Here is a 23502-nt window from a genome sequence, read left to right on the forward strand (position 1 = left end):
GTGTGGCACTGAGGTAGCTCTTCCTGCAGCTAGAGACAAAGGTTTGTTGCAGGAAGAACAAAAAAAATTCCCCCATAATAGTGTCCTAACTGTTGATTTCTGTGAGAGCATCCCAGGGAGGAACACAGCATTTGTCCTTGCTGGCTGAAAACAGAACAGTGCTGGGTTTTAAGTTTGTGTGTTCATTTTTTTCTGTGGAGAGAGGATTTACCTCCAGGTCTGAAGTGTTTGTGGTGTTTGCTTTTATTCCCTCCTGTTGTTCCCCTGTTCTGTCCCTTCTTTGTGTTCCTGTTGTCTTGAGCTCAAGCTGTCTCTAGTTGAAGAGCTTGAATTTTTTTGCTTGATCTTGTCCAGATACAGGTGAAATACTGATACAGTTTTTTCCATGAGCCTGAAAAAAATATCCAGTTATAAAAACCACTGTTTCCCCAGCCTCTTTTTCTTACAAAGTTTATCAGCTAGAGCTACAAGCCCCTGATAATTAGGATTCTTATACAAAATATTTCTTCTGGAACTTTAAGGCTACCTATATTTTCTTTTCATTTAATGCCAAGTTCAAGGTCTGTTGTTGCTTGTATGCAATAATCCTTACTGTCAGACTGTGTTTAGAGATTAAATTCTGAGTAGATTAGCTTGCACCTATGAATGTGTGCTACACTGTGCATATGACATTCTTCCATTTATGTTCCTCAGAAGCCTTGGCAGCAAGACATTGTGAGATCTTTCAGATTTAATGTTAATAAGTAAATATTCCTATTATTGTTTAATAGGCTAAAAGTGAGACCTGCCTTGTTGCCTTTCCTGTGCGTGGACTCTGTAATGAAAAGTTCCATAACTGAGCTGGTAGTGCCCAAAGGCTGTGTGAGGCCATGGGTGACATCCTACCCCAGGGCTGTGTCCAGAGCGGTCTCTGCCAGAGATGGGCAATGAAGGAGTTGTGTGGCTGCTCCTGCTCTCTGTGGGTGTTGGATTTTCATGCTAATGTTTACAGCCTAATAGCCCTGCTGTGAAAATGCCTCTCTCCATTGGTTGGAGGTCTGTGGTCCTTCTGGGCTTCTCTTTGGAGCCTTCCCTCTTTGCCAGCTGCACAGGTGTCTCTTCAATGCCCCTGTAGAGGAGGCAGAACAGCTGCATTAAAAAACAGGTGAAAGAGAAGATTGCTAAAGGCAGAGAGAATGAGACTGTCAAATGATGGAAATTGCTTACAAATATTTTCTGATTCCTTTCTTATCCCTTCTGCCATCCTTTCTTCTTTGTCCTCCTTGTGTTTTATTTTTATCTTAGGATAAACATCTTATTTATTTTCTGTTTGCTGTGTGCCGAATTTCAATCTTTTGAATGGTAAAATACATATAAAAAGACACTAGTATTCCTTTCTCTGGAATAACTGATGCCTTGCAGGGCAAACTAGAGGTTATGTGACAGTGATATTATAAAGGCAGGCCAAAGGAATCTGTGTTAATCCATTTTCTTTTTCCTGTTATCAATGTTTTGTTTTACATTTTATTTTTCTTTCTAAATAGTAATCAATATTTCTTTGTAGAGATAGTTTAATCACTTTTTTTTTGCCACCTGTAAAATACATTGTTGCTTTATAATGTTTGTCCAACTATCACTAATAAGGGAGAATGACATAAAGTTATCCTTTGTAATACTATTTTTGAACTGTGGAGCTGGGGACTTTTTCCAGGTATTCATTAACTGAGGTTTCTAGCTCACTGGAAGATAAGTGAACATTGTCCCCATTTAAAAAGTGAGACCTAAATGCTTAAGGTTAGTATTTTCTATAATAGCTTTTTTCTCTTCACTTTTTGGTTATCTGGGTATGGTGTATTTCTTCAGATGTGCTGATTACCCATAAGTTGAGCTTGAAGTTTTGAATAATGAGCTGCTGAGCATCTCCAGACAGAGCCATGAGCCAGCAGGCACTTCTGAAAGTGTGGATTTGTCTGTGTCATTAACCGTGTACAGTGACCTGTGAAGTCCTAGCAGTCTTTTTTGGCTGTAATCATTAAACCAGTCTCTCCTACAGGATAAAATGGGAAGAGAGCCTGCAAGCACAGTGAGAGAACCTTGACTGAAAATACAAATATCTTCAGAAAATGCTCTGGGAGTAATAGTAATAAAGAAAAAGTACAATGGCAAAATAAATTGCTGCTGATACAATTTTTCTTCCTCCCTCAAGTTTGCCTCTAGTATGGCAGATTTTCTCCCTTCGATAAATAAATGCAAAGATGGGAATTGCTGCCAAAAACTGTCACATTTCTGGAACTTTCAGCCCCTGATTATTCACATTAAGGCCTCTCCCCCCACCCCCCAGCAGTACAGTATTCTGAATATGTACACCCACCATTCTGTCAGATCTGTGCAGTCTGTGTCTGGTTCATCTTCTGTGTCTTTGATGTGCTCCATAACGTAGGCAAAGAGAGGTCTGATAGTCTCTCTAAAAACCTGACAGTTTGTGTGACAATCTGTCCACGAATCCACAGGCTCCTTGTCAACCAAATGAGCCTTTGAATATCAGAGGTTTCAGAACAGCGCTTGCAGCATTGCATATGCACCAAGGGGAGAGTACAACAGGCTTCCTTGTAACCTGAGAGATGTCTGCCTTTTCCCTAATCATTCCAGGGACATCTCATCATTGCTTCTTGGCTGGTTCTCAGCCCCGCACATGTCGGGGTTATTTAGCAAAGCTTGATTTACTGGGAACTGCACGTGGAGAATAATTTGTAGTTGAGAGTAGAGTAAAAACCCTGGGAGGGGGTGGAACTTCCAGGCTTCAGCTTACTTCTGTTTTTCAGCATTTTTTTTTGTTTGTTTCTTTTAGTGTGACTCTCTTCTCTGCAGTTCCTTTACCCATGCAAGTGTATGGATGTGATGCATTTTCTTCAGTATTCTCCAGTTCTCTTGTACATCCTCTTCCCTTGTGTTCCTCTATTCTGCCTTTCTCTGGGAACCCAGTGTACTGCATGCCTTAGCTACCTGTTGTATAAAAGGATGGGGTCATGAATTTAACTCAGTTTTTTTTTTTTCAACTGGGACAGGAACTGTTAACTGGGCCAGCTGCTGCAGTTTATAAATGGGACTTAGGGATATTTTCAGCAGAGAGATGGAAGTTTTAGCTGCAGCATGACTGTCCGAGGTGGTGGGAGTTTTGTTGGAGGCTCTGTCAAATACCAGCTTTGGCATGATGGCATTAAATCTTAGCTAAAATGTTCCTTCCTTCCTTTCTTCCTTCCCAAAATAAGCTCCTGTGACAGGCCTGACAGGGGAATGTGCTTCGTATCTTTTTTATTGTATGACAAGTATTTGATGGCTGCCAGTTTTGTTTGATGGAGTTTTTTTCCCCTCTTTATTTCCCCTTGAAAGTGCTGGTCAGCCTTTGAGTGAAACTTCCGCCTGCATTTCTTAGAACTCTTCAAATTCTGGCAATTTCTTCTTATTTCTGTTTCCCTTGGCATCGATTTCTCTGCATTCCTGTCACTCTGTCATGGACAATGCTCAGTTGTTTGAGACAGCATCCTGTGATCTCGGAGCTCATCCTGATTGTGTGGTGGATCTGCTGGTAGGACCCAGGTGTCCCTGCAGGATGAGTTTTGCAGCTGCCCAGCACAGGTGCTGGATTTGGCAGGGGTGCTGTGCCCCGATGCCGTGGGTACCACGTTATCTGTGCAGGTCAGGCACGTGCAGGACTCCTCTGAAGCAGATGCTGAAAATTGTTGATGTTTAATCGATGCCTGGGAAGCCTGTTTACCTGCACTTGTCAGGTGTAATTGATTCGGGCATTTACTGTGAATTCCTCACCTTAGCTAAACTTCCAGCTGGGAGGAGAGCAGGGTGATACTCCCCTGCAGCAGTACTGGCATTAATCTGGGCCTTTCACAATGCTGTTGCTGTCCTTTCCAGAAAGCCTGAGTTACCTGCTGGAATTTTATGGCCTTTCTCTTTGAAGCTGCTTTTACTTTCCAGAGTTTGTTTAAAGAATTGGCAGTGCTTTGTTTGTAGTCTTTCAGAAGGGTGTGCTTTAAAGCAACCTCATATAAACAGTGTTTCTTTCTCTTTTCTCCTTCTTCCCTTTTTAATTGCTTCTGTAGTAATAATTTCTTTTTTGCTTTCTGACTTGAAGATAACATAAGGCTTTTTTGCCTGCTTCCAGTGAGGCACTTGAAGCTTTTGGAAGTCCCTAAAACCATTTTGCTGTGGGGTACCTGTTTTTAATTAGACTCTTCCCAGGGTACCTTCATAGACAGCCTGACTCTGGTGTGGGATCACAGCCTGGGTCTGTAAACCCATTTTCACTTGGATGGAGTATCTCGGTGTGGGACCCTGGTTCTGGGAAGTCCTGGGATGCATATTTTTATTTGAGTCACCATGTGCTTTAGGGACTGTAGCTTAACCTTTTTGTACCTAGTTATCCTGTGTTATCTACAAGGTAAACCCAGCCATGTTCCTTCTCCCCAGCTCTGCCTCCCTCAAGCTTTGTGGAGATACAAAGTGTTCTGTGGGATTTTATCTGTGAGAAGCTTTCTAGATATGCTACGGAATTAATATTTTGCTTTCAACTCAGGATAATATTGCAGACATGAGAAGATCTGTTCAAAGAGGAATGTACTTCTGCTCCTGACTAGTTTAACTTGCCTGGGTTCTTACTGTGGACACTACTCTCTTTATGCTTTCTCTGAATCTTAATCCAAAATTTATGATCTCACAGCTTATTGCCGAAGGAAAGAATAGAATGGAACAAATTCAATGCTCTCATTTCATTATTGGTCTCAGCGGGAGGAATGGATGAACCCACACATGAACAGCAAACAACAGAGCTGTGTTTAGAAGTTGGCTTTGGCTGAAAAAGTCTCTTTTTTTTCATATCAGCAAGCTGTTTGTAGTTCCTTGCATCTTTTCTCTGTTACCTTTTAAGAAAAAAAGCATATGAATTTTCAAAAAAGCAGTTTAACCCTTAACTTCTATGCTCTAGTGATATGCTCTATAGGCATGTTTCTCTTCCTTGTTAATTGGCTTTTATTTTTATGTGCATTTGATGGGAAGGAGGAAATGTGAATGAGCTAACTGCTTGCTGATACCAGCAAATGGACTGAGCAGAAATGCCAGAGGAGTGAGCTCAGGAGGTGAAGAGATTGTTTCTTGCAGCATATTCTGAAATTCCCAAACTCCCTGTTTTGGACCAAAGCTGATAGCAGTGATTGATTGTGTGGGTTGATTTTAACACATCCACAGGGTCATCCAGTGAACAGATTGGTTTGGCTCATCTGCCTCTGTACCTGAGGGAGGGATGCAGGTACATGGGGTAATTTTTCAAATCTGTTAGGAGGTGTTTGCGTGAGACTTCTGAGTGGTGAGCATGTACAGCCTGATCTACAGCGCGTGTGAAGCAGTGACCTGCTGAGGTGTGGGGAACCTGGGTGCACCTTTGCTGCCCTGAGGCACTGCTGGCAGCAAAGCTGGCTCCCAAAGCTGGCACTGACCCATGTTTCTCTGCAGCTTCCATGGCAGCAGCTGCATCCAGGGCATGTGTGTGCTGCCTGTCCCCAAGAGTGTGCAGGCAGGCCACAGTTGTGCTGCTCCTTAGGATGGTGTGAGGTCTTATTTCTGGCTTCAGAAGCAGCTGGAAGCAGGAATTTGGATGTCTTCCAGCTGACATTTGATATGCAAGAAGTAATCTTTGCTTTCCTTACCTGTTTCTCTCAGAAATTTGCGGTGCCCTTGTGGGGCACACCACGTACTGCCCCGCTCACAGCACTGCCTCTTGTGCTCTTTTGGGTTTGAGAGGGGCTTGCAAAGGGCATTTTGCTGCAGGCTGGTGAGTGTGGATGTCAGAGGAAGGGATGGAAGCAGCACGTGTGTCAGGTGTGAGGCAGATTGCACCATCCAATCTCCGGCTGTCGTCTGCAGCATTTGTCAGGGCCTCCACTGCCCTGCTCCCTTTCATCACAGCTATCACTGGCATTCATCTAGGCTGGCAGCATTTCAACAGCTGTTAATCCTCTTTGTATCTCTAAACACTGTGACCACTGACAAGCTTCTATACTCTGAGGTGTCAAAATATCTCAGGATATCTGTGGTGATGGTGGTTGGGTTTGTTGGTTTTAAATCAAGACACCTTCTAATCTATTGACCCGAACTGAAACGGATGGAGAAATCCTTGTCCCAGTGTCAGGTTTTTAATGCTGCTGCTTAATGTTCACAAATAATTTCACGTGAAATCTGATCAATTTTGATTTCCTCATGCTTGTTTTGATCAGTTTTCTGTTTTACATGTTACTGCAAGTAGCACATGTTTCACTGAAGTTGTAAGGAATGTGGTTTAATGTTAGTGTGAGAATGAGCTGGCAGGGTTTTCTCTTTATGTTTCAATTACTTTCCCTCCTGAAATAACCCTGAGAACTCAGTCTTCTGCTATTATGTTTTCTTGCTTTCTTTGCTATATGTTCTGGAAAGGGCTTGGGCAGTGTGGTGAGGTGTAGTAGTGAGTGTTGGAGTTTCTCTACATGTTTGCAGCCAAGGAGGAATGCTGAATTAAAATTACTCCAAATTTAGCTCTAAGTTTTAAAATTGATTCCCTTTGGAAGGGAATTTTTAGCACAAGGGTGTTTTGATGAGTGGAGAGCAAGGGTATAGCAGCAAATCTGTTGTAGAAAAAGAGCAGGGTAAAGGAAAGTGGTTCTGTTGCACTTTATGCTCTGGTTATGTATTTTTACAACTTCTTGGTGTTTTTATTATTTGCTACGAACCATCATTTAATAGCAGGGAAAAATCTTTCAAACTAACATTTCTTTGCTTAGTTTGTTTGTCTTCTCTGGAGAGCTCTCTCCCCATATGACAAAGCTCTGATGTTCTGAAGTTGAGTCCCCTAAGGCTCAGCTTTATTGAGAGAAGTGAAACATTTTAGGTGGTTCATTCATTCTTTCTGTGTCTTTTGTTATTTGAGCCCTTATGGTGTCCTTTGGTCATGTTTTTAAACTTATTTCTGCAACTAAAACTGCCAGGAGCTTTATAATAGTTGAGGTCTCATGTTCAACTTTTTCTTTGTGAGCTGTCATTTTATCTCAAGCATCAAATAATGTGAAAGTAAATTAAAAGCAGCGTTCATGTCTTGTAATTTCGTGTGGAATGTTCTCTCTTTTACTGTACTGCTGAATATCGTTTTATGAAGATAAAGGACTTCACTAAGACTACAGGCAGCTCAGACTTTGTTTCAAGTGCAAATACCACACCTTGATCCTGCTGAATAGCCCTTGTGTGGAGGCGACCCTGCTGAAGCTGGGGGAAGTGCTCAGGTGGTTCCTGGCTTAGCTCCTCCTTTGCAGCTATATTATAAAGCCCTCCAAAGTTCTAGGCCACTGGAATGTTCTCTCCTGCCATAGTGTAGTGGGTAAACTGCTGAAAATGAAGCAGTTCTTGTGTTTGAAGTAGTATAGATGAGAATACTTGGAAAATTATTCCCTATTAGTAGAAGCCCCAGATCACAGAACCTGCTGTGTCTGTGCCCATACTGAAAGGCCCTTCTCTTGCCCATTTAGCCCATTTGTTGCTCATTTAATGTTTAGGACAAAAGGGAATGTCACTTGCCCAAAGTTGGAAAGGGTCTAGAGGCCAAGGAAAATGTATTTTAAAAATCTGCTTGTTGAGCAAACTCAAATTTAAATTGTAGCCCCCTGTTTTCATTACATTACATTCATTACATTCATTCATTGGGGAAGCATTTAAAGGTACTGATTCATAGCATTAGAAATATTGTTTTATTGGGTTTTAGAGTTTTTGGAGGGGAGAGGTCTCGACCAACAGCAAGAGGCCCTGTTGGGAAGGGAAAAAAACAGGGAAGGATGTTTCCTGTTCATTTGTAAAACTCAGCAGCTTTATCTGCAGGTTGAAGGTGTTCTATGCCCCTCCTCAATCTTTGCATGCCTGGTGGTTGCTTTGAGACCAAGCCTTTCCTCCTTCCCTTCACTGATATTCTTGCCTCTGTTTAGGCTCTCACTTGTCTGCTTTTAGCACCTTCAGAATTCAGAACTAAAGGCTGGGTTCCTTTCCCAGCTATTTTTGTCCGTGTCTGTAGCTGATGTTGTTGAAGATGAGCCTGACCCAAGTGCTGGGCAGTTGAACTTTATTAAAGTTGGTAAGGTTGTGCCACAACCACTTTAATCAACAGCACATCCAGCAAATGATTCTGTTGGCTATTGTCACTTTCTTCAGGTGGGTTAAACACAACCTCATGCTGGGGCTCACGTACAACAGATTTGTTCCTGTTTTCCTCTCCCGCTGCTGTTTCACTGCAGAGTGCTGCAGGCTAATAGTGTCTGATGGGACTACTTCCTATTGCCTGAAAAATGTTTAAATTTGCTACCTTGCTTTCTCTTTTTCCCACTTTCTCTCATTCTGATCTCTCAGATCCAGTCCCTTTGAGAAATCAGACAGTATGAAATATGAAAATTGCTTGGGTAGTAATTGGAGAAATGGTGAGACCTTTGAAGCCCAATGGAGATAACGCTTACATCTACTTATTCACATTATTTAATTTTTAATGGCAAATTTAATTAATGAAGCACAGGTCTTGTGGTTTCATGTGTGAATAAGTAACAGCAGGGAGCTGTAAGTCATGAGGTCTGTTTACAGGCCAGAGAAAAAGGCACCATTAAAAGCTGAACTTTTCAATATAGGAAGGAGAGAAAATGGATTTAATAGCATTGAAGTTTGACCACTCTGTAATAAGTAAGTAAACAAAAGCATTAATGATAATTTGCTGGTAAAATGCATTTTTGAAGTGGTTAGTCCTTCATGATTCCTCAGTTTAAATCTGTCTCCTAGGTCAAAGTTTGAAAAGTAAAATCTGTTCTGTGTTTCTTCTGGTATGTAACATAAATTCAGGCACTAAAGATAAAACGCTTAAATATAGCACCTTGAAGCCCAGGTTCTGAAAACCTTTATAAACCTTTCAATTAGCTGAGCTTCACACAACTTCAGAGATACAGGCAGCTGTTATCCCTCACTTGCAGATGGAAAATGGTGACTTGCCCAAGATTGCACAAGTGGCAGAACCACTAATAGAACTTGAGTTATATCTGTCCTTTCCTTTTTCCAACCACTGAACAGTATGTGTTGGCTCATCATGTGCAGGACCAGCTGCATTTATGGGAAAATAAATGAAGAAGGGCAAGGATAGTATTCTATATAAAATGACCAAATTTGGGGAGAGACGAGATAGCAGCTCGAACTGGCCCTAAATGAATAGCTGTCCTCGCTTTCAATACCATTTTGTCACTTTTTTTTTGCTTGATTATTGCATATTTTCTGCTTGTGCCTTTTCAGAGTAAGAGCCTTGCAGATGAGCTTTGCATGAGGCGGTTGCCAGTGGAGTCCAGAAGCTTTGCCTAAAGCAGCTTTATCAGCAGCTTAGTGATACAAGACCTGTAGTGCACTCACTGAGGGAGTGCAGCCCTTCCCTCCTGCTGGTTGTGCCTGGGAGGCTCCTCAGTGCAGCCCAGAGGAGGAATTCATCCTCCACATTCAGTGACTGAGCAGCTGTGAGCTAAAACTCTTTCTGTGCAAGTTCAGGAGAATTTAATGCAAACCTCTTAAGCCCTGCAGCAAGACACTCAAGCCTCTGTATGGCAGCGCCTTAACTGAGACCTGATACACCTCCCTATGTTGTTAGAAGGGAAACAGGCTGCATAATTTTCTTTTAAAGAATAAGTAACATAAGTAGAAGCACTGAAATGTAAAATGGATTTTCCAGTGCTAGCAGCCAATTTTGATACTTGCATGTCAGTAACTTACAAGATCCTTCACAGCAATTAATGAAAGAAGAGAACAAAACATGATCAAACTCAAAATAGCTCTGTGCTGGAAACACCTTGTTTTTGTGGTTACATGGAATAACCAAAGCTCATGGTTGGTTGGTAGTGACCTTTTCCCCCTTTTTCCTTTCACAAAAGTGAGCCTTGGAATGAGGGATGTGTTATGGCCTTGATACATTTTGTTGAAAATAAAATCGACTCGTAAGTATTTCTGGCGTTCTTTGAACTGAATATTCTGTTTGTTGTTGGAAATTGTTATTAATTATAGAAGATGACTTTGTGACAAGATAAGATCTGAGATGCCTTTAATTTTTAGAGCTGAGCATTCTATTCTTTGTTTCAGAATGCAGAGATCTACAAGATGACGTCCGAGCAGTATCAGGAGGCAGCCACCAAGGCAGAGGAACGGATAAAGTGAGGAACCATTTTTGTTCTTTTCAGCAGTTCCAGTTGCATTCCATAACATTTTGTGTGTACCTTCTGGATGTTCCTGTAAACAGAGTGTGAAGTTACCTCCTGTCAGGTACTGAGGGGGCTGAGGAGGTGCAAGCTGGCATCTTCTCTTTCTGTGCTAAGCTTGCAGAGTTTAGTATAAAGTTGATATTGCAAGAAGATCTTGCAAGGAAGGATGAGGGAGAAGAGAGGAAACTTTAAAAATTAATATTAAATAGGAATATTTACTTGGGTTTTCAAAATAGCAATGGAACATGTTTAATCTGTTCTAACTTTGACCCATTGTACTTAACCTACAAACTGTTGCATTGGGCTGGTGCATTGGGGTAGGAAGAATGGCACCACTTCTAAAGTTTTCATTGTCCAGGGGAAAAAAGATAAACAGTCTAAATCATCCTGTTAGTTTCAAACTAGAGTTGTAATTTTCATGAATGCTTTCTTAGAATGGGTGCAATTATTTTTCTGGTCTTTTTTATTTGCCTTAGCACAATAAGTGGACCTTTAATGTTGCCTTTTTACCGTGAGCATATCTAGTGTTTAATTATATTTGTATTTGTCAGTAGTGTTATATAACTTATTGTTCCACATGCACTAACAGCTGCCCAAGAAAAAATATTTTCTATAATTCTTAAATATTAATGAGGCTAAAGCAATTACGCTGTCAAGAGCAGCACTCGAATCTCAGTTGGGTAAACAGTTGGCCAACATGCAATAAACTGGAGTAGCAGCATATGTAGTCCGGTTGGGTCCAGTCCAGACTCTACAATACTTAATTGCATAAATAGATAATATAGTAGTGATGAATATATTAGTGGGGTGTGCAGTATATTGTGCTGTCTTTATTTAAAATTATGTTTAACTGCCAAAGCGTCACATAACCTGTTGTAATTTCACATTTTTGTTTGGACAGTCAAGCAATAAGTTGCTAAAGAAGCCAAAACAAGGCAGCTAACACATTGCTTGCATTTCCATCCTGTTTTCCATAGCAGAATTTTAAATTCTCTTTTAAAATAAAATTTAAAAAATTCATAAGACATAACTTTCTTATAGTTTTTGATCAATGGAATCTTTTCTTGGATTTGCTTCTGCAAATGTGTGATCAGTTGTTGTGAACTTGTGTAGTGGTGATTTATCCTTGTGACTTGGTAAAGGAAGTAATTGGGACCTGGGATTGTGTTCTTCACTTACTAGTACAGGCTGTAACTACCTTATTTTTTATAGGTAGTCTGAAGGTTGGTTCCTGATGTTTCAGTTTCCTTCGGTCTGTTTTGTTTCTTGTGGAAACGAAGACTGGTAATGTAGGAAACTCAGGAATGCAACCATTTCTTGCAGAGGTTAGTGGCAGAGACCAACACAAATGCTAATGAATTCCTTCTTTCAAGATTCAGAGAGTGTGCTTGTGGTCTCTTAAGGGTTTCTTCCCCTTTCCTTTGAGCCCTTATCATCTAACAGTCCCTGGCTTCTGGCCTTATTGTACACTGCTCTTGAATTTGATGGCACTGTGAACTTGAGCCATTATAAAGGGACAGATTCCTTGAGCTGTCTTCTTTGCAGCAAAAAGAGACACCTGCCCTTATGTGAATTTTGTGTGAAAAAATAACATGGCTGGGGATATCTTGAAAAGGGACAAGATGAAAATGAGGGTGAGGTTGAATATCTTGCATTCTAGTTCTTCACAATAGAAATTGCCAGCAGTAGCCAGGATTGCACTGAGCTGAGCTTTGGAGTTCATGGTCTGGGACTGATAATGCCCCTTGATAATTGTACATGCAGGAAGAATCATTGCTTTCCCCCATCAGCCTGCAGTGTTTCACTTCCATCAGCATGCAGTGACCCTTTCCAGATTGTTGCTCTGTGTACAGCACACTGTACAAACGCTCCTGAAGTGTTCTTGTGCCTCACACCTGGATCATGATAGGCTGGGACAGGGTCAGGGGAAGGTTCCTTCCTACACTGGCATCCATGCTCAATTGGTAGGACTTGAAGTCTGTGAGTTGTGAAGTTCTCTTTTTAGGCCATCCTACATTCAAGTCTTTCTACAGCCTGTTTATTGTAATAGCCTACAAGGTCCTGGGACTTCACTGGAAGGAATAGTTTGCTTATCCTGTTTTGCACTTTTGTATTAGACATACAAGCACAGTTGGTGCTAAGATAGGTTAGACTGATTTAGTAGATCTAGTTCTTTGGTTCACAGGAATAAACTGACACTCCTGCAAAATTATGTGAAATGGAATTTCAACCAAAGGATGAATGAAGTACAGGTCTGCCTGTTTCCAGTGCTGGACTATGATATTACCTTAAGGAAAGGAAACCAGGAGTGGCACTTTCTCCAACTGCAGAGAGTCCATTTCCTTCACCATAGTGTCTCTTCCTGAGCTTCTGTTATCCCTATTACACTGTGAAGACCTGCCCCTGGCACTTGTGCCTTGTAAGACCAGTCTGTATTTGTTCTCTGCCACTGTGTATCAGCAGAGCTGATGGAGGAAAAGGGAAATAGGGCTGTGGCTCTTTCCACAGTGAGTATCTTGTTTTTCAGAATCTGTGTCAAAGCTAAGAGAAGAAATAGCTAAAACAAAACCCCAGTGTTTTCTTGGCATTTAATGACTGTTGTAATTCTTTTATCAACACTTACAGCTCTGCACAAGTGGTCAAGCATTCCACGGACTGTTTCCACTCCTTAGTGATTGTCAAGCATTGCAGGATTTAGGAATATTGTACACCTTTCCACCAGTGACCCTTCACAGCATGCCTGAGAGGTAGGCAAGTAAACCTTCCTGTCTCCCTTTGTATAAAAACAGAAGTGAAGTACTTAGTGCTGAGCTTCATATTAAATCACTGACACAGTCATTAGCTCTTGGTTTCCACTTCAAGGCTTGATGCATGCATGGCCTGACTTGTGCAATGGACTTTGTTCTCATCTCTTCACCTGAAGCCAGCCTGCTCTCGTCTCCACATACCTCCTATCAGTGTCTCCTTCTCCTTTGTTCTGGGCTCTGTCCAACCTGTTTTATTTCCTCCCAGGAAAAAGATCTTAGCAACAAGATACCACTGAGCACAGCTTTCAGCACCTTAAGCAATTTGCCCTTGTTACTTCCATGCTGTGGTGAATTGGACAGTTGCCATGGACATATTGTCTCAACTATGTTGTTATAATTGATGCATTGTTATTTTTCTCTTTTGTTAACCAACAGAATTAAAGTCAGGGGACCTAGAACTTCCCCTGCCTTCTTTCCCTGTTTAGCAAACTGTGCACATCAGTAACCACCCACAAAGGAAGCAGCGTGTAAATAAAAAGCCAGTGTTCCCCACCCTTCCCTTCATTCCACATCCTTTTCTCAGTGTTCATAGAGCCATGACTCAGACTGGGTTTAGAGAAGACAACTTGCTAATCCCCTCCCTGCTACAGAGAATAAAATGGCATTTCATTCCAAGCTGTATTAATGCACTCGCTCCAGGGATAAAGCAGCACTCCCAAAAGGCAGTGGCCAAATTTTCTTTCTGTTGCGTTGTCTTTGTCTTCTTTTGAGTGTTACATTTAGATTAGCTTCTGAGGATTAAATGTTATTACAGTCCCTGAATCTGTTAAGGGGAAGGAAAAAAACATCAGTAAAGAGGTTATGGCTTAGTGCAGCACTCTAGATTTATCCTCAATATGCTGGTTTGGGGTTTGGTTTTGTTTTGTTTTTTTTTGAGGGTTTTTTTTTGTGATTTATTTTCTTTTGTGAAGGTTGTCTTATCACTTTTAAAAAAATTATTTATTTTTGTAGTTGTTACTTTTGGATGCAAGAATTGGCCTGGGTGGGGGTGTGACTCTAAAAGGTAAAGCTGCAGGAGTTGGGTGAGGGGATTAGGAGGCTGTTAAAAGATAAAATTGTTCTGAAGCTGAGTTTCCCTCTGAAATCTCCCTATAGCTTTCAGAACTGTTTCTGAAGCTGCTTACTGATGACTCTGTTGCTTTGCATGTTGTGCTGAGAGGACTGCGTATGCTTTGTGCTGTTATCAAGGAATGCATAAAGAATCTCAGTTGTTCTTATCTTGATGGAGATCAGCTGTAAATCCAAGGCAGCTTTCCAATGGAGAAACTGCCAAAGATATTTACTCCATGTAGGACCTACTACGTGAGAGTTTCATTTAATGGTCCTAAGATCTTTAAACTTAATGGACATGAGTATTTAAAGTGATTACATTAGAGAAACCAGCAAGTAGTAAGTATCCTCCTGGCTGAATGTGGAGTAGAAAACCACACTGACTCAGTGAGGGTGGGGGAAGAAAGGTCATAGATGGATTGTCTGCTGGCAACAGGGAATGTATGGCTTGCTTTCAGTACTCATGAAATAAAGGTTTTATTGAATTACACAAGATTTTATGAGGCTAATGGCCCCTTAGTTAGAATGGCAAGATTAACTGGAACCTAGTGAAACTACCTTCTTTTGTTTTTTTATGTAGATATGGAAAGTTTATAAAATAGTTATGTGAGTTTATATTGAGTTTGTTAATCTTGAAGTCTACTATGAGGCCCTTGGTATTTCAACAGAGGACTGTGCCCAGGAGACAAGGTCTGAAACAGTTATTATATGGACAGTTGTGAAGCCAAAGGAGAAAGGTAAAGGCATCATAGTTTTCAAACAAAATTGCTCTGGGATTTCTCCTATCATTAGATTAGATAAATGATTAATTTAGTGTTGAAATTAAGAACCTCTCCAACAGGGATTTAAGAGTTTTCAGGAGTAAGAGATTGATTATTGCTGAAAGCTTATCCATAGCCTTACCTCAACATAGTCCTTTTGTGCCCTGCAATGATGATACCTTCACCAAAATTATTTGACTTCATCCCAGTCCTGTTCTTCCCTTGGTGCTTGGTTTGTGCTAGCTGTTCCTTCTTCTGTCTACACTGAGTCTGTTTCATAATCTTCAAATAAAGAGATGGGTTATTAGTCAAAGCTTTTCTGTTTCTCACTTTTATGAAGTTGCTCTTAGTAGGAAATTAAAATATTCTCTGAGAGATTATAATGTGTGAGTTTCCTCAAATTTATTTCAGAAGAGGGCTAAAGTATATGGGTGAATTTTGACTTTGTGTCATTTTACCTGGTGTGCATTTTACTGAAAGAAAAGGTTTCTGGTCACTTTCAGTTCTGCTTCACACAGTTTTTCACTCATTACCTTAGGATGTAAACATTTTCCTTATGAATTCTGGAAGGCCTATTGCTAACGAACTACTTGTACCAGTGCACTGATTTCCTAGCAACATATATTCCCCTAAAGCTTTAGGAATATGGTATGTGGAAATAGAAGTTGAATATGTGCAGTGGATTTGCATAAATTTTCCAGTTGGGCCAGATTATTCTTTTTTGGAACCAAATTTTAAATCTTGAAAATTTATTGGATTGTGTGCTTTATCCAAGCTGTTGAATGTTCTTTCTGAAGTTCAGTTCTTGAGGATTACTAAGATGCTGCTTCTAAATGAGATTTTTGTTTTGCCTGGTTAGTAAAATGAGTAACATTCAATCTAATGTTCACAGTATTGTGTTTCTTCTCATGCGTGATGAGGGATGAGTCCAATGAACTGAGGCTGCAGTTCTGTTAGCTCTGAAAAACTGGTGTCTCTTCAAAACTGCAGGAGCATTTCTTCACTGCTACGTTGGTGGAACTTGGGCATTTATAAAATAAGATCTGAATAGCAAGGACTCAAATAGCAAAGGAAGAGGTGCCAAAAACTCCATGTAGTCTGTTAGGGATGTTTCTGTTGCTATCGATTTTTACAAGAAAAGCACTTGTTTTCTGTAGTAATATTGCCTTTATAAAGCCCTTAGATCAGGGTTTGTTGGCAGGCCAAATCCAGATTGTTTTCAAAAGCATGGATATTTGTGCAGCTGTTAAAACAAACCTCAGTCATACTTTGTGCATCAGAGGACATGAAATATTTCAGTTCGCAGCTCTTTATTGTGGAGAATACAGTGAAAATAAAAGCAGATCTCTGCCCTCACATTGGGAATTGCATATTCCAACTTGTACCATGGTGAAAGCAAGGTTTCTCCAGATTTCATAGTATCTTATTATGTATTTACAAATAATGGCAGATCCATACCAAAATCCAGAACTTTTTGTGCCTTTGGCCTTCCCCTCCCCTTGGCTTGAGTTGGGAAAGGTGTAATGAATATTAATTAATGACCCAGCTTAGCCTATTCCTGCTGTGTTTTTCTGCCTGTCTTCAATGTGTGTGTGGTGTAGTGTGCTGGTGGTAGTGGTGTGGGGCTGATCTGTAAAGGACTGAGGTTAAAGTTGTCTGGGGAAGCTTTCCATAAAGAGTGGTGAATTAAAGATGTCAGAAGCAATAATGCCTGAGAAACCACTTGTTACCAGTGAATTAATGACTTGTTTGCTAATTAGCAGCCTGAGGCAAAGTTGAGGTAACACTCTAACAATCTGGTCATTAATTCAGTTGCAACCGATTTCAAGGGCAGTGTTGCTATTTTGAACAGTAATTGTATTCCTGACTCTGGATTATACACTCTGTGTCCTTGCTGTTGAGTCAGTCTCCTCCTGAAGTCTTGGAGGGATGGTAGAAGACACCAAAGGCAAGTCCCAGCTGGGGAAATTTCAGGAAATAGTTTGTTATATAGGTCAGAGCTTTTATATTTTTTTCTTCTGAGGAAATAAGGACTGTGGCAGGATTGCTGTGGACACCTTGCATCGTGGTGATGCATCTGCGCAGAGGAAGTTGGTGGTGTTTAATGCTAAACTGATGAGAGATTTAAGTCCATTTCTCCCTCACAGAAGAGAAAAACCATCTTTGCCATCAAATTGGGCTTCAATAACTTTAATTTATTATTTATTTATTTGTATGATTTTTGCATTTTTCTTGTTAGTCCTGGCAGTTGCATGCCTGGGACATATACTACCATACCAACTGCAATTCAAACTAATTTGACCCAAAAATCTGGCGTTTGGAAGGCAGGAGCACTTGTTCAGGGATGGCTATTGTTTCCCTGGAGAGAGCTGGTCAGTGTTGGGCTGGCTGCAAGGGCCACCAGCAGCACACTGGAGCAGCTTCAGGAGGCACCTGAGGTGCTTCATGCGCTGTTCTCCAGACTTAGAACCATGTTATCTAAATTGTTTTCTATAAAGTTTTTTTCTGTTTTCTGAGGACTTCTTGAGTTACAATATTCACTTAGAAACAAAGAAGCAAAACCCCCCAACCTTCCCCCAAAAATGGACTTGTAAGACTTTTTGTGCGTGCTTGCTTTGAAAGCACCATTATTGATGTTCTCTGAGGGATGAGTAGCTGCTTAATGGGGATCTTTGCTGAATCAGTGTTCAGAATTGCACAGCTTGGTAAAAGGGGGCACTGTGGTTTTGAAGTTTAGAGAATGTGGGCAGAAGCAAGGGAAATTTTTTAATAAGGTGAATGTTTAGCTTCAGATCCCACCTGAACTTTAACATTGGCAGCTTCAATCTCCTCTCTAAATTTATTTTGGTATCTTTAGCAGGATGTGCCACTCTGTCAGTGCACAGTATACTAATGGACTCATATTTTTGTCCATCCCTTTGTGTAGTGTGAAGTAAACTGTAGGAACCTAGTGCAGTACCCAGTGGCATTTTGGAAAAGTGACTGCTGTTCAAATGGGTAGTCAGGGTTTTCTTTTAAAAAAAGAACATTTCATTTGCAGTGTGACATTATTATAAGATCATCTCACATAGGAGACATTTACTGAACCTGCTGCCCCTCATGTCTTGTGGTTATATGAAATCAGCATATCACTTCTTCAGTTATCTTTTTTAGAAGACTTTTGAGGAAGGTATTTATTAGACCAACAGTTTCCCAACTAATTCCCAGACATTATAGCACTGTCACAACCCATATATTCTTAAGGCTTGTGCTGCATATCTTCTACAGACTGCATACCTTCCCTTCCTGACCTGAGATCTTAAACAGTTTTTAGATGATGTTTTTTATCTGAAGAAAGAAAATCCCTATTCGGGTCACTTGCTGGGCTGTGTGTTGTTTTCAGATTCAGTTATTGCTTGCTATATTGCTTTTCTGCCTTGTGGGAGCTGAGCCAGCTTCCTTTCTGATTCAGAGAACTCCTTCCAGCAACAAGATTCTGACTCATTCCTGCTTGGCTTCCAGAGACTGTTTTGCTGCTAACTTTAGGCTCTTCATCTTTGCTAGTCAACTTTTAGTAGCTTGGCATCTTTGGGAAAAAATGGTGCATGGCTTTGTGGGCAGGAGATCCAGTTCTGTTAACTTCTGTATCTCTTGGCAAGTGGAGGAAGAGGCAGTAGTTTTCCTTTCATCTTCCAAACTGGCAGTTTCTCATAGCTCAGTATTCTACCATCATAATCAGTAAAGAATTTACATCCAAATGTACATTGGAATTATCCACTTGTGGGGAAAAGTCTCTCGTTATTCTAAACCACTTGCCATCTGCCATGCAAAATGCTAATAGGGGTGATTAGTTATTGCATTTGCAGGTTCAGTAAGATAAGGATAATAGTATTTTATATGTTTTAGTTCAGTTTTTTGCTTATTGCTACCCTTCTGCTCCCCCAGAGACCCACAGCCCACCACCACAGCCCCAGTGCCTGCAGCTTGTGGGGTCTAAGGAAGCCAGTTAAATTTGGTTGAAACTGCACTTGGCAGAACTCAGTGAAGTATAAGTGAAAGTCTTTCAGGATGACCCATTGATCAAATGGGAAATGACCACTTGTGTGTGGGGATAAATCATGTAGGAGGACAGGGGAGGTTGTGACACTGGAGTAAGTCAGATGGAGAGCTGGAACCAGCATTGCATGGGTCACACAATCTCTTTGCATCAATTTCGTGATGGAAATGAAGAAGTTGTTGTTGATTTCCAAAATTAGAGGTTGTTACAGAAAACTGCTAGATTTTAGTCACTTTCAACATCAGTCTGTATGTTCTAGAGTTTGGGTTTTTTGTATGCAGTACAGTGACACAGCAGGTGGCTGACACTTGAGACTTGGACTTCTGTGGTAAGTTGTGTTCTCAGTGATAGAATCTAATTACTTACACAGAAGAAGATTTCAGAACAGCTTCTGCCTGTTTGTGATTGGAAGGAAAGGAGGTATCTGTCCTGGGAAGAACAAGGGTGCAGTGAGTGCATGAACTCCAGTGGGGAATTGGGTGGCGATTTCAAACAAGCTGTCAAAACAGGAATTGAGATTGGGAAGTACTTGAGTGACAAATTTTTTAGGATCACAGAGTCACCCAGAAACTCACAGTACTTTAAAATATTCATTCATTTGGCACTTCATGAACAATGTATGGAAAAACAGAGTGGGGTGACCTGTTATTAAAATGCAGCTGTCAAGGGGAGAAAGAGAGAGGGGAAATAATGCAGGTGTGCAGGAGTGTGCTGCTGACAGTGTGACAAGGCATATGAGAAGGATTTAGACAGGAATACAGCAGATTCAGCTGAAATTTGGGGGTAGCACCCCTGTTCTTCTGAAAATTGTCATGAGGTTTCACCTTTTCTTTTAGCCTGTCCCCTCTTGCTCTAAACTGTGTGTTACTTCTGCAAGCTTTCTGTTCCACCTGGATCAGTGGCAAAGCCTGATGAGCAGTGTTTTGAGTACTTGAGGCTGATCAGAAATACTTCCTTCCTGATCATATTAGTTTAGCCTCATGAGACATGCAGTTTGTTTACACTGTGCTAGGTTATGTAGCTTAAACATTGCTGATTTTTTTAGTAGAAATTTGGATAATCTATTAAGCTTCTTCCATCTCTTATTTCCCTTGCCACACAGCTGTAACATAGCTCTTACCTCTTCCATTCAAACCACGTTATCAAGCTGATGTGCAGGATCAGGGAATCCCATAGCTTGTAGTGAGGGCACAGTGCTTATGATAGTGCAGCATCCTGTGCTGAAAGTTAGCTTGCCTGGCTGTTTGTTCTGTGCTGATGAGTTTGTTATATGTGAATGAAATACTTCAATTGTGTTTAATTTTCTGCTGTAAATGTCAAGGATGCAATAATGAGAGAGAATGAAACCTTTCTATGTGCTGTGTATTGCATCTGTCTGGAGTCATTTCTTTGGGCATGTTAGAGAAGCCATCAGAGCCAACTGCTACCCAAGGGAGATGCAGTTTTACAGGTCAGTTAACCACCTATTGGGTTTTATATATGTAGAGTGCAGCCTGGCAGCACACCACATTTATGTGACCAAAGCATCACTGAGCTTAGTCTGATATGTGTGTAATGGACCCTGGATATATAAACATACTAAGCAGCTATACAACGTGTCTGATTCCTTCCCAACATGCAGAAACTGCTGCTGTGTGCCCTAGGATTTACTGGCAGTGCTGCCCATGCATCTCATTGCTGGTGTCTGGGGCTGTCTCTGCTCCAGTGGCTGTGGTGACTAATGTGGTTTGCTCAAGTTGGTTCAGACACTGGTCTTAGTCAAATAATGCAGCAGAAAGCAGCTAATCCAGTCACTGGATTTTGTGGCCCACAAGAAATTCCAGATTGCTGGCCCATTTAGGTTGCTGCTTGGAGCTGTGTGCTGGAGCCAGCTACTTTTAAGTTGGCTTGTGAGAGACCTCGTGTGTCTTTGTTTATCAGTTTCTGACCAGAGGTATGAAAGTGTCTGAGTTTAGAAACCATCAGCTTCTACCTTGGGTTTTTTTGTTCAGCTTGAATGGTTTCCCAGAGTAAAATGTAAAAAGAAGATCTTGCTCTTAACTCCATCTGGAATTGCTGTTCTTCCCAGTAAAGCCAGTGATGGTGTGTTACTCACTGAGGAGTTACTGATTTTTGCACTAGGCTAAAGAGCTGCCAATTCCTAAAGCACTGAAGTTGCATCTCTGCTTGGGTAGTCTGATCTTCAGCTGGGTGGAAGGACCAGCAAATTCATAGACTTTTTCCAGCTTTCCCTTGCTTTCCAATACTGAGTCTATAATTCTTTCAAAAAGAGAACCTGTCAGCAGCACCTGAGTAGTAGCCATAGTGCTGTGCTTGAAACCTTCTGTCTCTGGGTCTGTATCCTGATGATATGGCTTTAATTGCTTTTTGCAGTGAGTTTGGGTGTTTGTCTTTGGAAACTGTTGCTTCTTGATTAATTGATGGACATTGAGACCAGCACTTCTCCTTCTAGTGCAGTGCTTATGATAGAAATCCTCAAAGTACCTTGCTTTAACCTCCCAGACACTTTGTACTTCTTCATGGGGTTTATATCCATGTAGGAATGAATTTGCCAAGACAAATGAATGCAGTTATTGACTGAAGCAGCTGTTACCTGCTGCTATTGAACAGTTAGGAGAGAGTTAAGAAGAAAACCTCTTCTGAGCCACTAGATTGGCCCTGACTAAGATGAATGTCTAATTCACTCCCAGCGTCCTTACTGCTGCCAGTAATAAAAAGCTTGCTTCACATATTCACCCCACTGCAGACGTTTCTCTTAAATTAAATATCAAGAGGACATATAATAGCACGATTCCACGCCAAGCCAATATTATCAGATTGATGTCAGCAGTGATAATAGAAGAAGGATAAGTTGATGAGATTTCATTTATTAAATAAAGTAAGGGGAATTCAGAGTGATAGAAAGGATTTGGTAACTCTCGGTGTCAAAATGCAGCAAGATCGTGCTCATTCTATCTTACCTCAAGGGATAGTAGAGAGAAGGATGCCCTTTGCTTCATTTTAAGAAAACCTCTCCCTTCTTTTCTAGCCAAAACCTGATTTAAATCTCTCCATGGGAGGGGGAGAGGAAGTTCTGAAATCACAGATTTCATGTGTATGTAGCCTTCCTGCCCATTGCACACTGACCAGGCAAAGGTTTCCTTCCTCTGTGTGATGGGGGAGGCACTGCCAATGAATTTTATTTCTAAATCCATCTTTTACTTTTTCCAACCTGTCATCCTTTCTCCTTTCCTCCTCCTTTAAACAGATGAGAGTGTGTTTTATTGATTTAATCTTTCCTGTTCTTTATGTCCTGCATGTATTTATTTCCAAAGTATTGTAAGAGCTTGTCTTCCATACTTCCATCTGCAGATATTGTGCTGTCACTTCCTAGCCCAGCCTTTCCCTCCTGCCTTTTTCCTAGTTGCTGTAAATGAGCCTCTTACACCTGCTTTGATAATAGTTGTAGCAGGTGCAGCATATTTTATTTTGGACAGAGGCCAACTGTCTACCTCATTTGATGGTGACATATGCTTAAAACTTTGACCCACTTCAGGAGAAAGGTCAAAGCATACAAGGCTTCTGCTAGTTGTGTATACAAACCTCATCCCTTTTCCATCATTTTCCTTTTCTCTTATATGAGAAATAACAGTAAAAACCCTCAGTGACACATCAGGAGCAGTGTGATCGGGTGTCCAGAAGATGAATTTTCCTAAAGATTAGTTAGTGCCAACAGCCTTGAGCTAGGCTAAGGGTAAAGGAAGATAGTTGATAAAAGTCCACCTCCTTTGGAACTAGCCCACAATGTCACTGCATTCTACAGATGTGTTTGAAGTTGGATGCTGCTGCTTTAATTCCTTTTTGTCTCAGATATGCATGATGAAAGTCAGGCACTGTAAGGTGCAGCTGTTGTCTATGCATGGGGCTGCAGTTCCCCCAGTGTACAAATGCTGCAACCTGAAGCTGAGTGTTAATGTGAGCAGGAGAGTGGCACCCCCTTGATTCAGACTGGGCAGGCATTGTGGCTGCTGTGCAGGGAGGAAACATCTCAGGCAGCTGTTCACCAGAGCACTTCAGGTACCTCTTTCCAGTCCAGATGGGTACCAGAACTAATCTGCTGGATGTGGATAACTTGTGTACTCCCAGATTCCACAGTAACTTGTATTGATAATTACCTAAACCAACTTTGCAATTTGTTGATTAGAGTCTCTAAACCTGTTTTGAGAAGCTGGTGCAATTGATGTATAACCACAGCTTGAGGTTTTGTTTTGAAGAAATAAAGGAGAATAATCTTGTTATTTTGGGTACACGGTACCAAATAAATGCTCCCTGTGTTGTGGGAGGTGGTGTGCAGGAATGCTGGTTTAAATACTTGCTGGGCAGTGCATACTGGTCTGGGCTGATTGATCCCCTGCCTCTGGTAGGCTTTAGGCAACAATACTCTCTTTTTGTGGCTTCTTGCTCACCACTCTGTGGCTTTTAAATAGCCCTGTGGGCTGAGCACCAAGGGGTCTGTTAAGGGAGAGGGCCAGAGACTTTGCAGCACTGTCTGAGCCCACAGGGGGGTCCTAACTTCATAATTATTCTAGGCAGTG

The 23502-nt window shown here is 41.1% G+C and overlaps 1 protein-coding gene across 2 annotated transcripts in view; it reads left to right on the top strand.

The window, feature by feature from the left end:
• CHCHD6 (coiled-coil-helix-coiled-coil-helix domain containing 6) overlaps window positions 1-23502 on the top strand; it is a 109295-nt gene that overhangs the window by 46953 nt on the left and 38840 nt on the right. For both annotated transcript variants that reach the window (XM_036391281.2, XM_036391283.1), the window contains one exon: window positions 10156-10226. In XM_036391281.2, the coding sequence (XP_036247174.1) occupies window positions 10156-10226 (71 nt within the window). The remainder of the gene's footprint in view (window positions 1-10155; window positions 10227-23502) is intronic.

Source organism: Molothrus ater, chromosome 11 (assembly GCF_012460135.2).
Source record: "Molothrus ater isolate BHLD 08-10-18 breed brown headed cowbird chromosome 11, BPBGC_Mater_1.1, whole genome shotgun sequence".
Taxonomy (NCBI): domain Eukaryota; kingdom Metazoa; phylum Chordata; class Aves; order Passeriformes; family Icteridae; genus Molothrus; species Molothrus ater.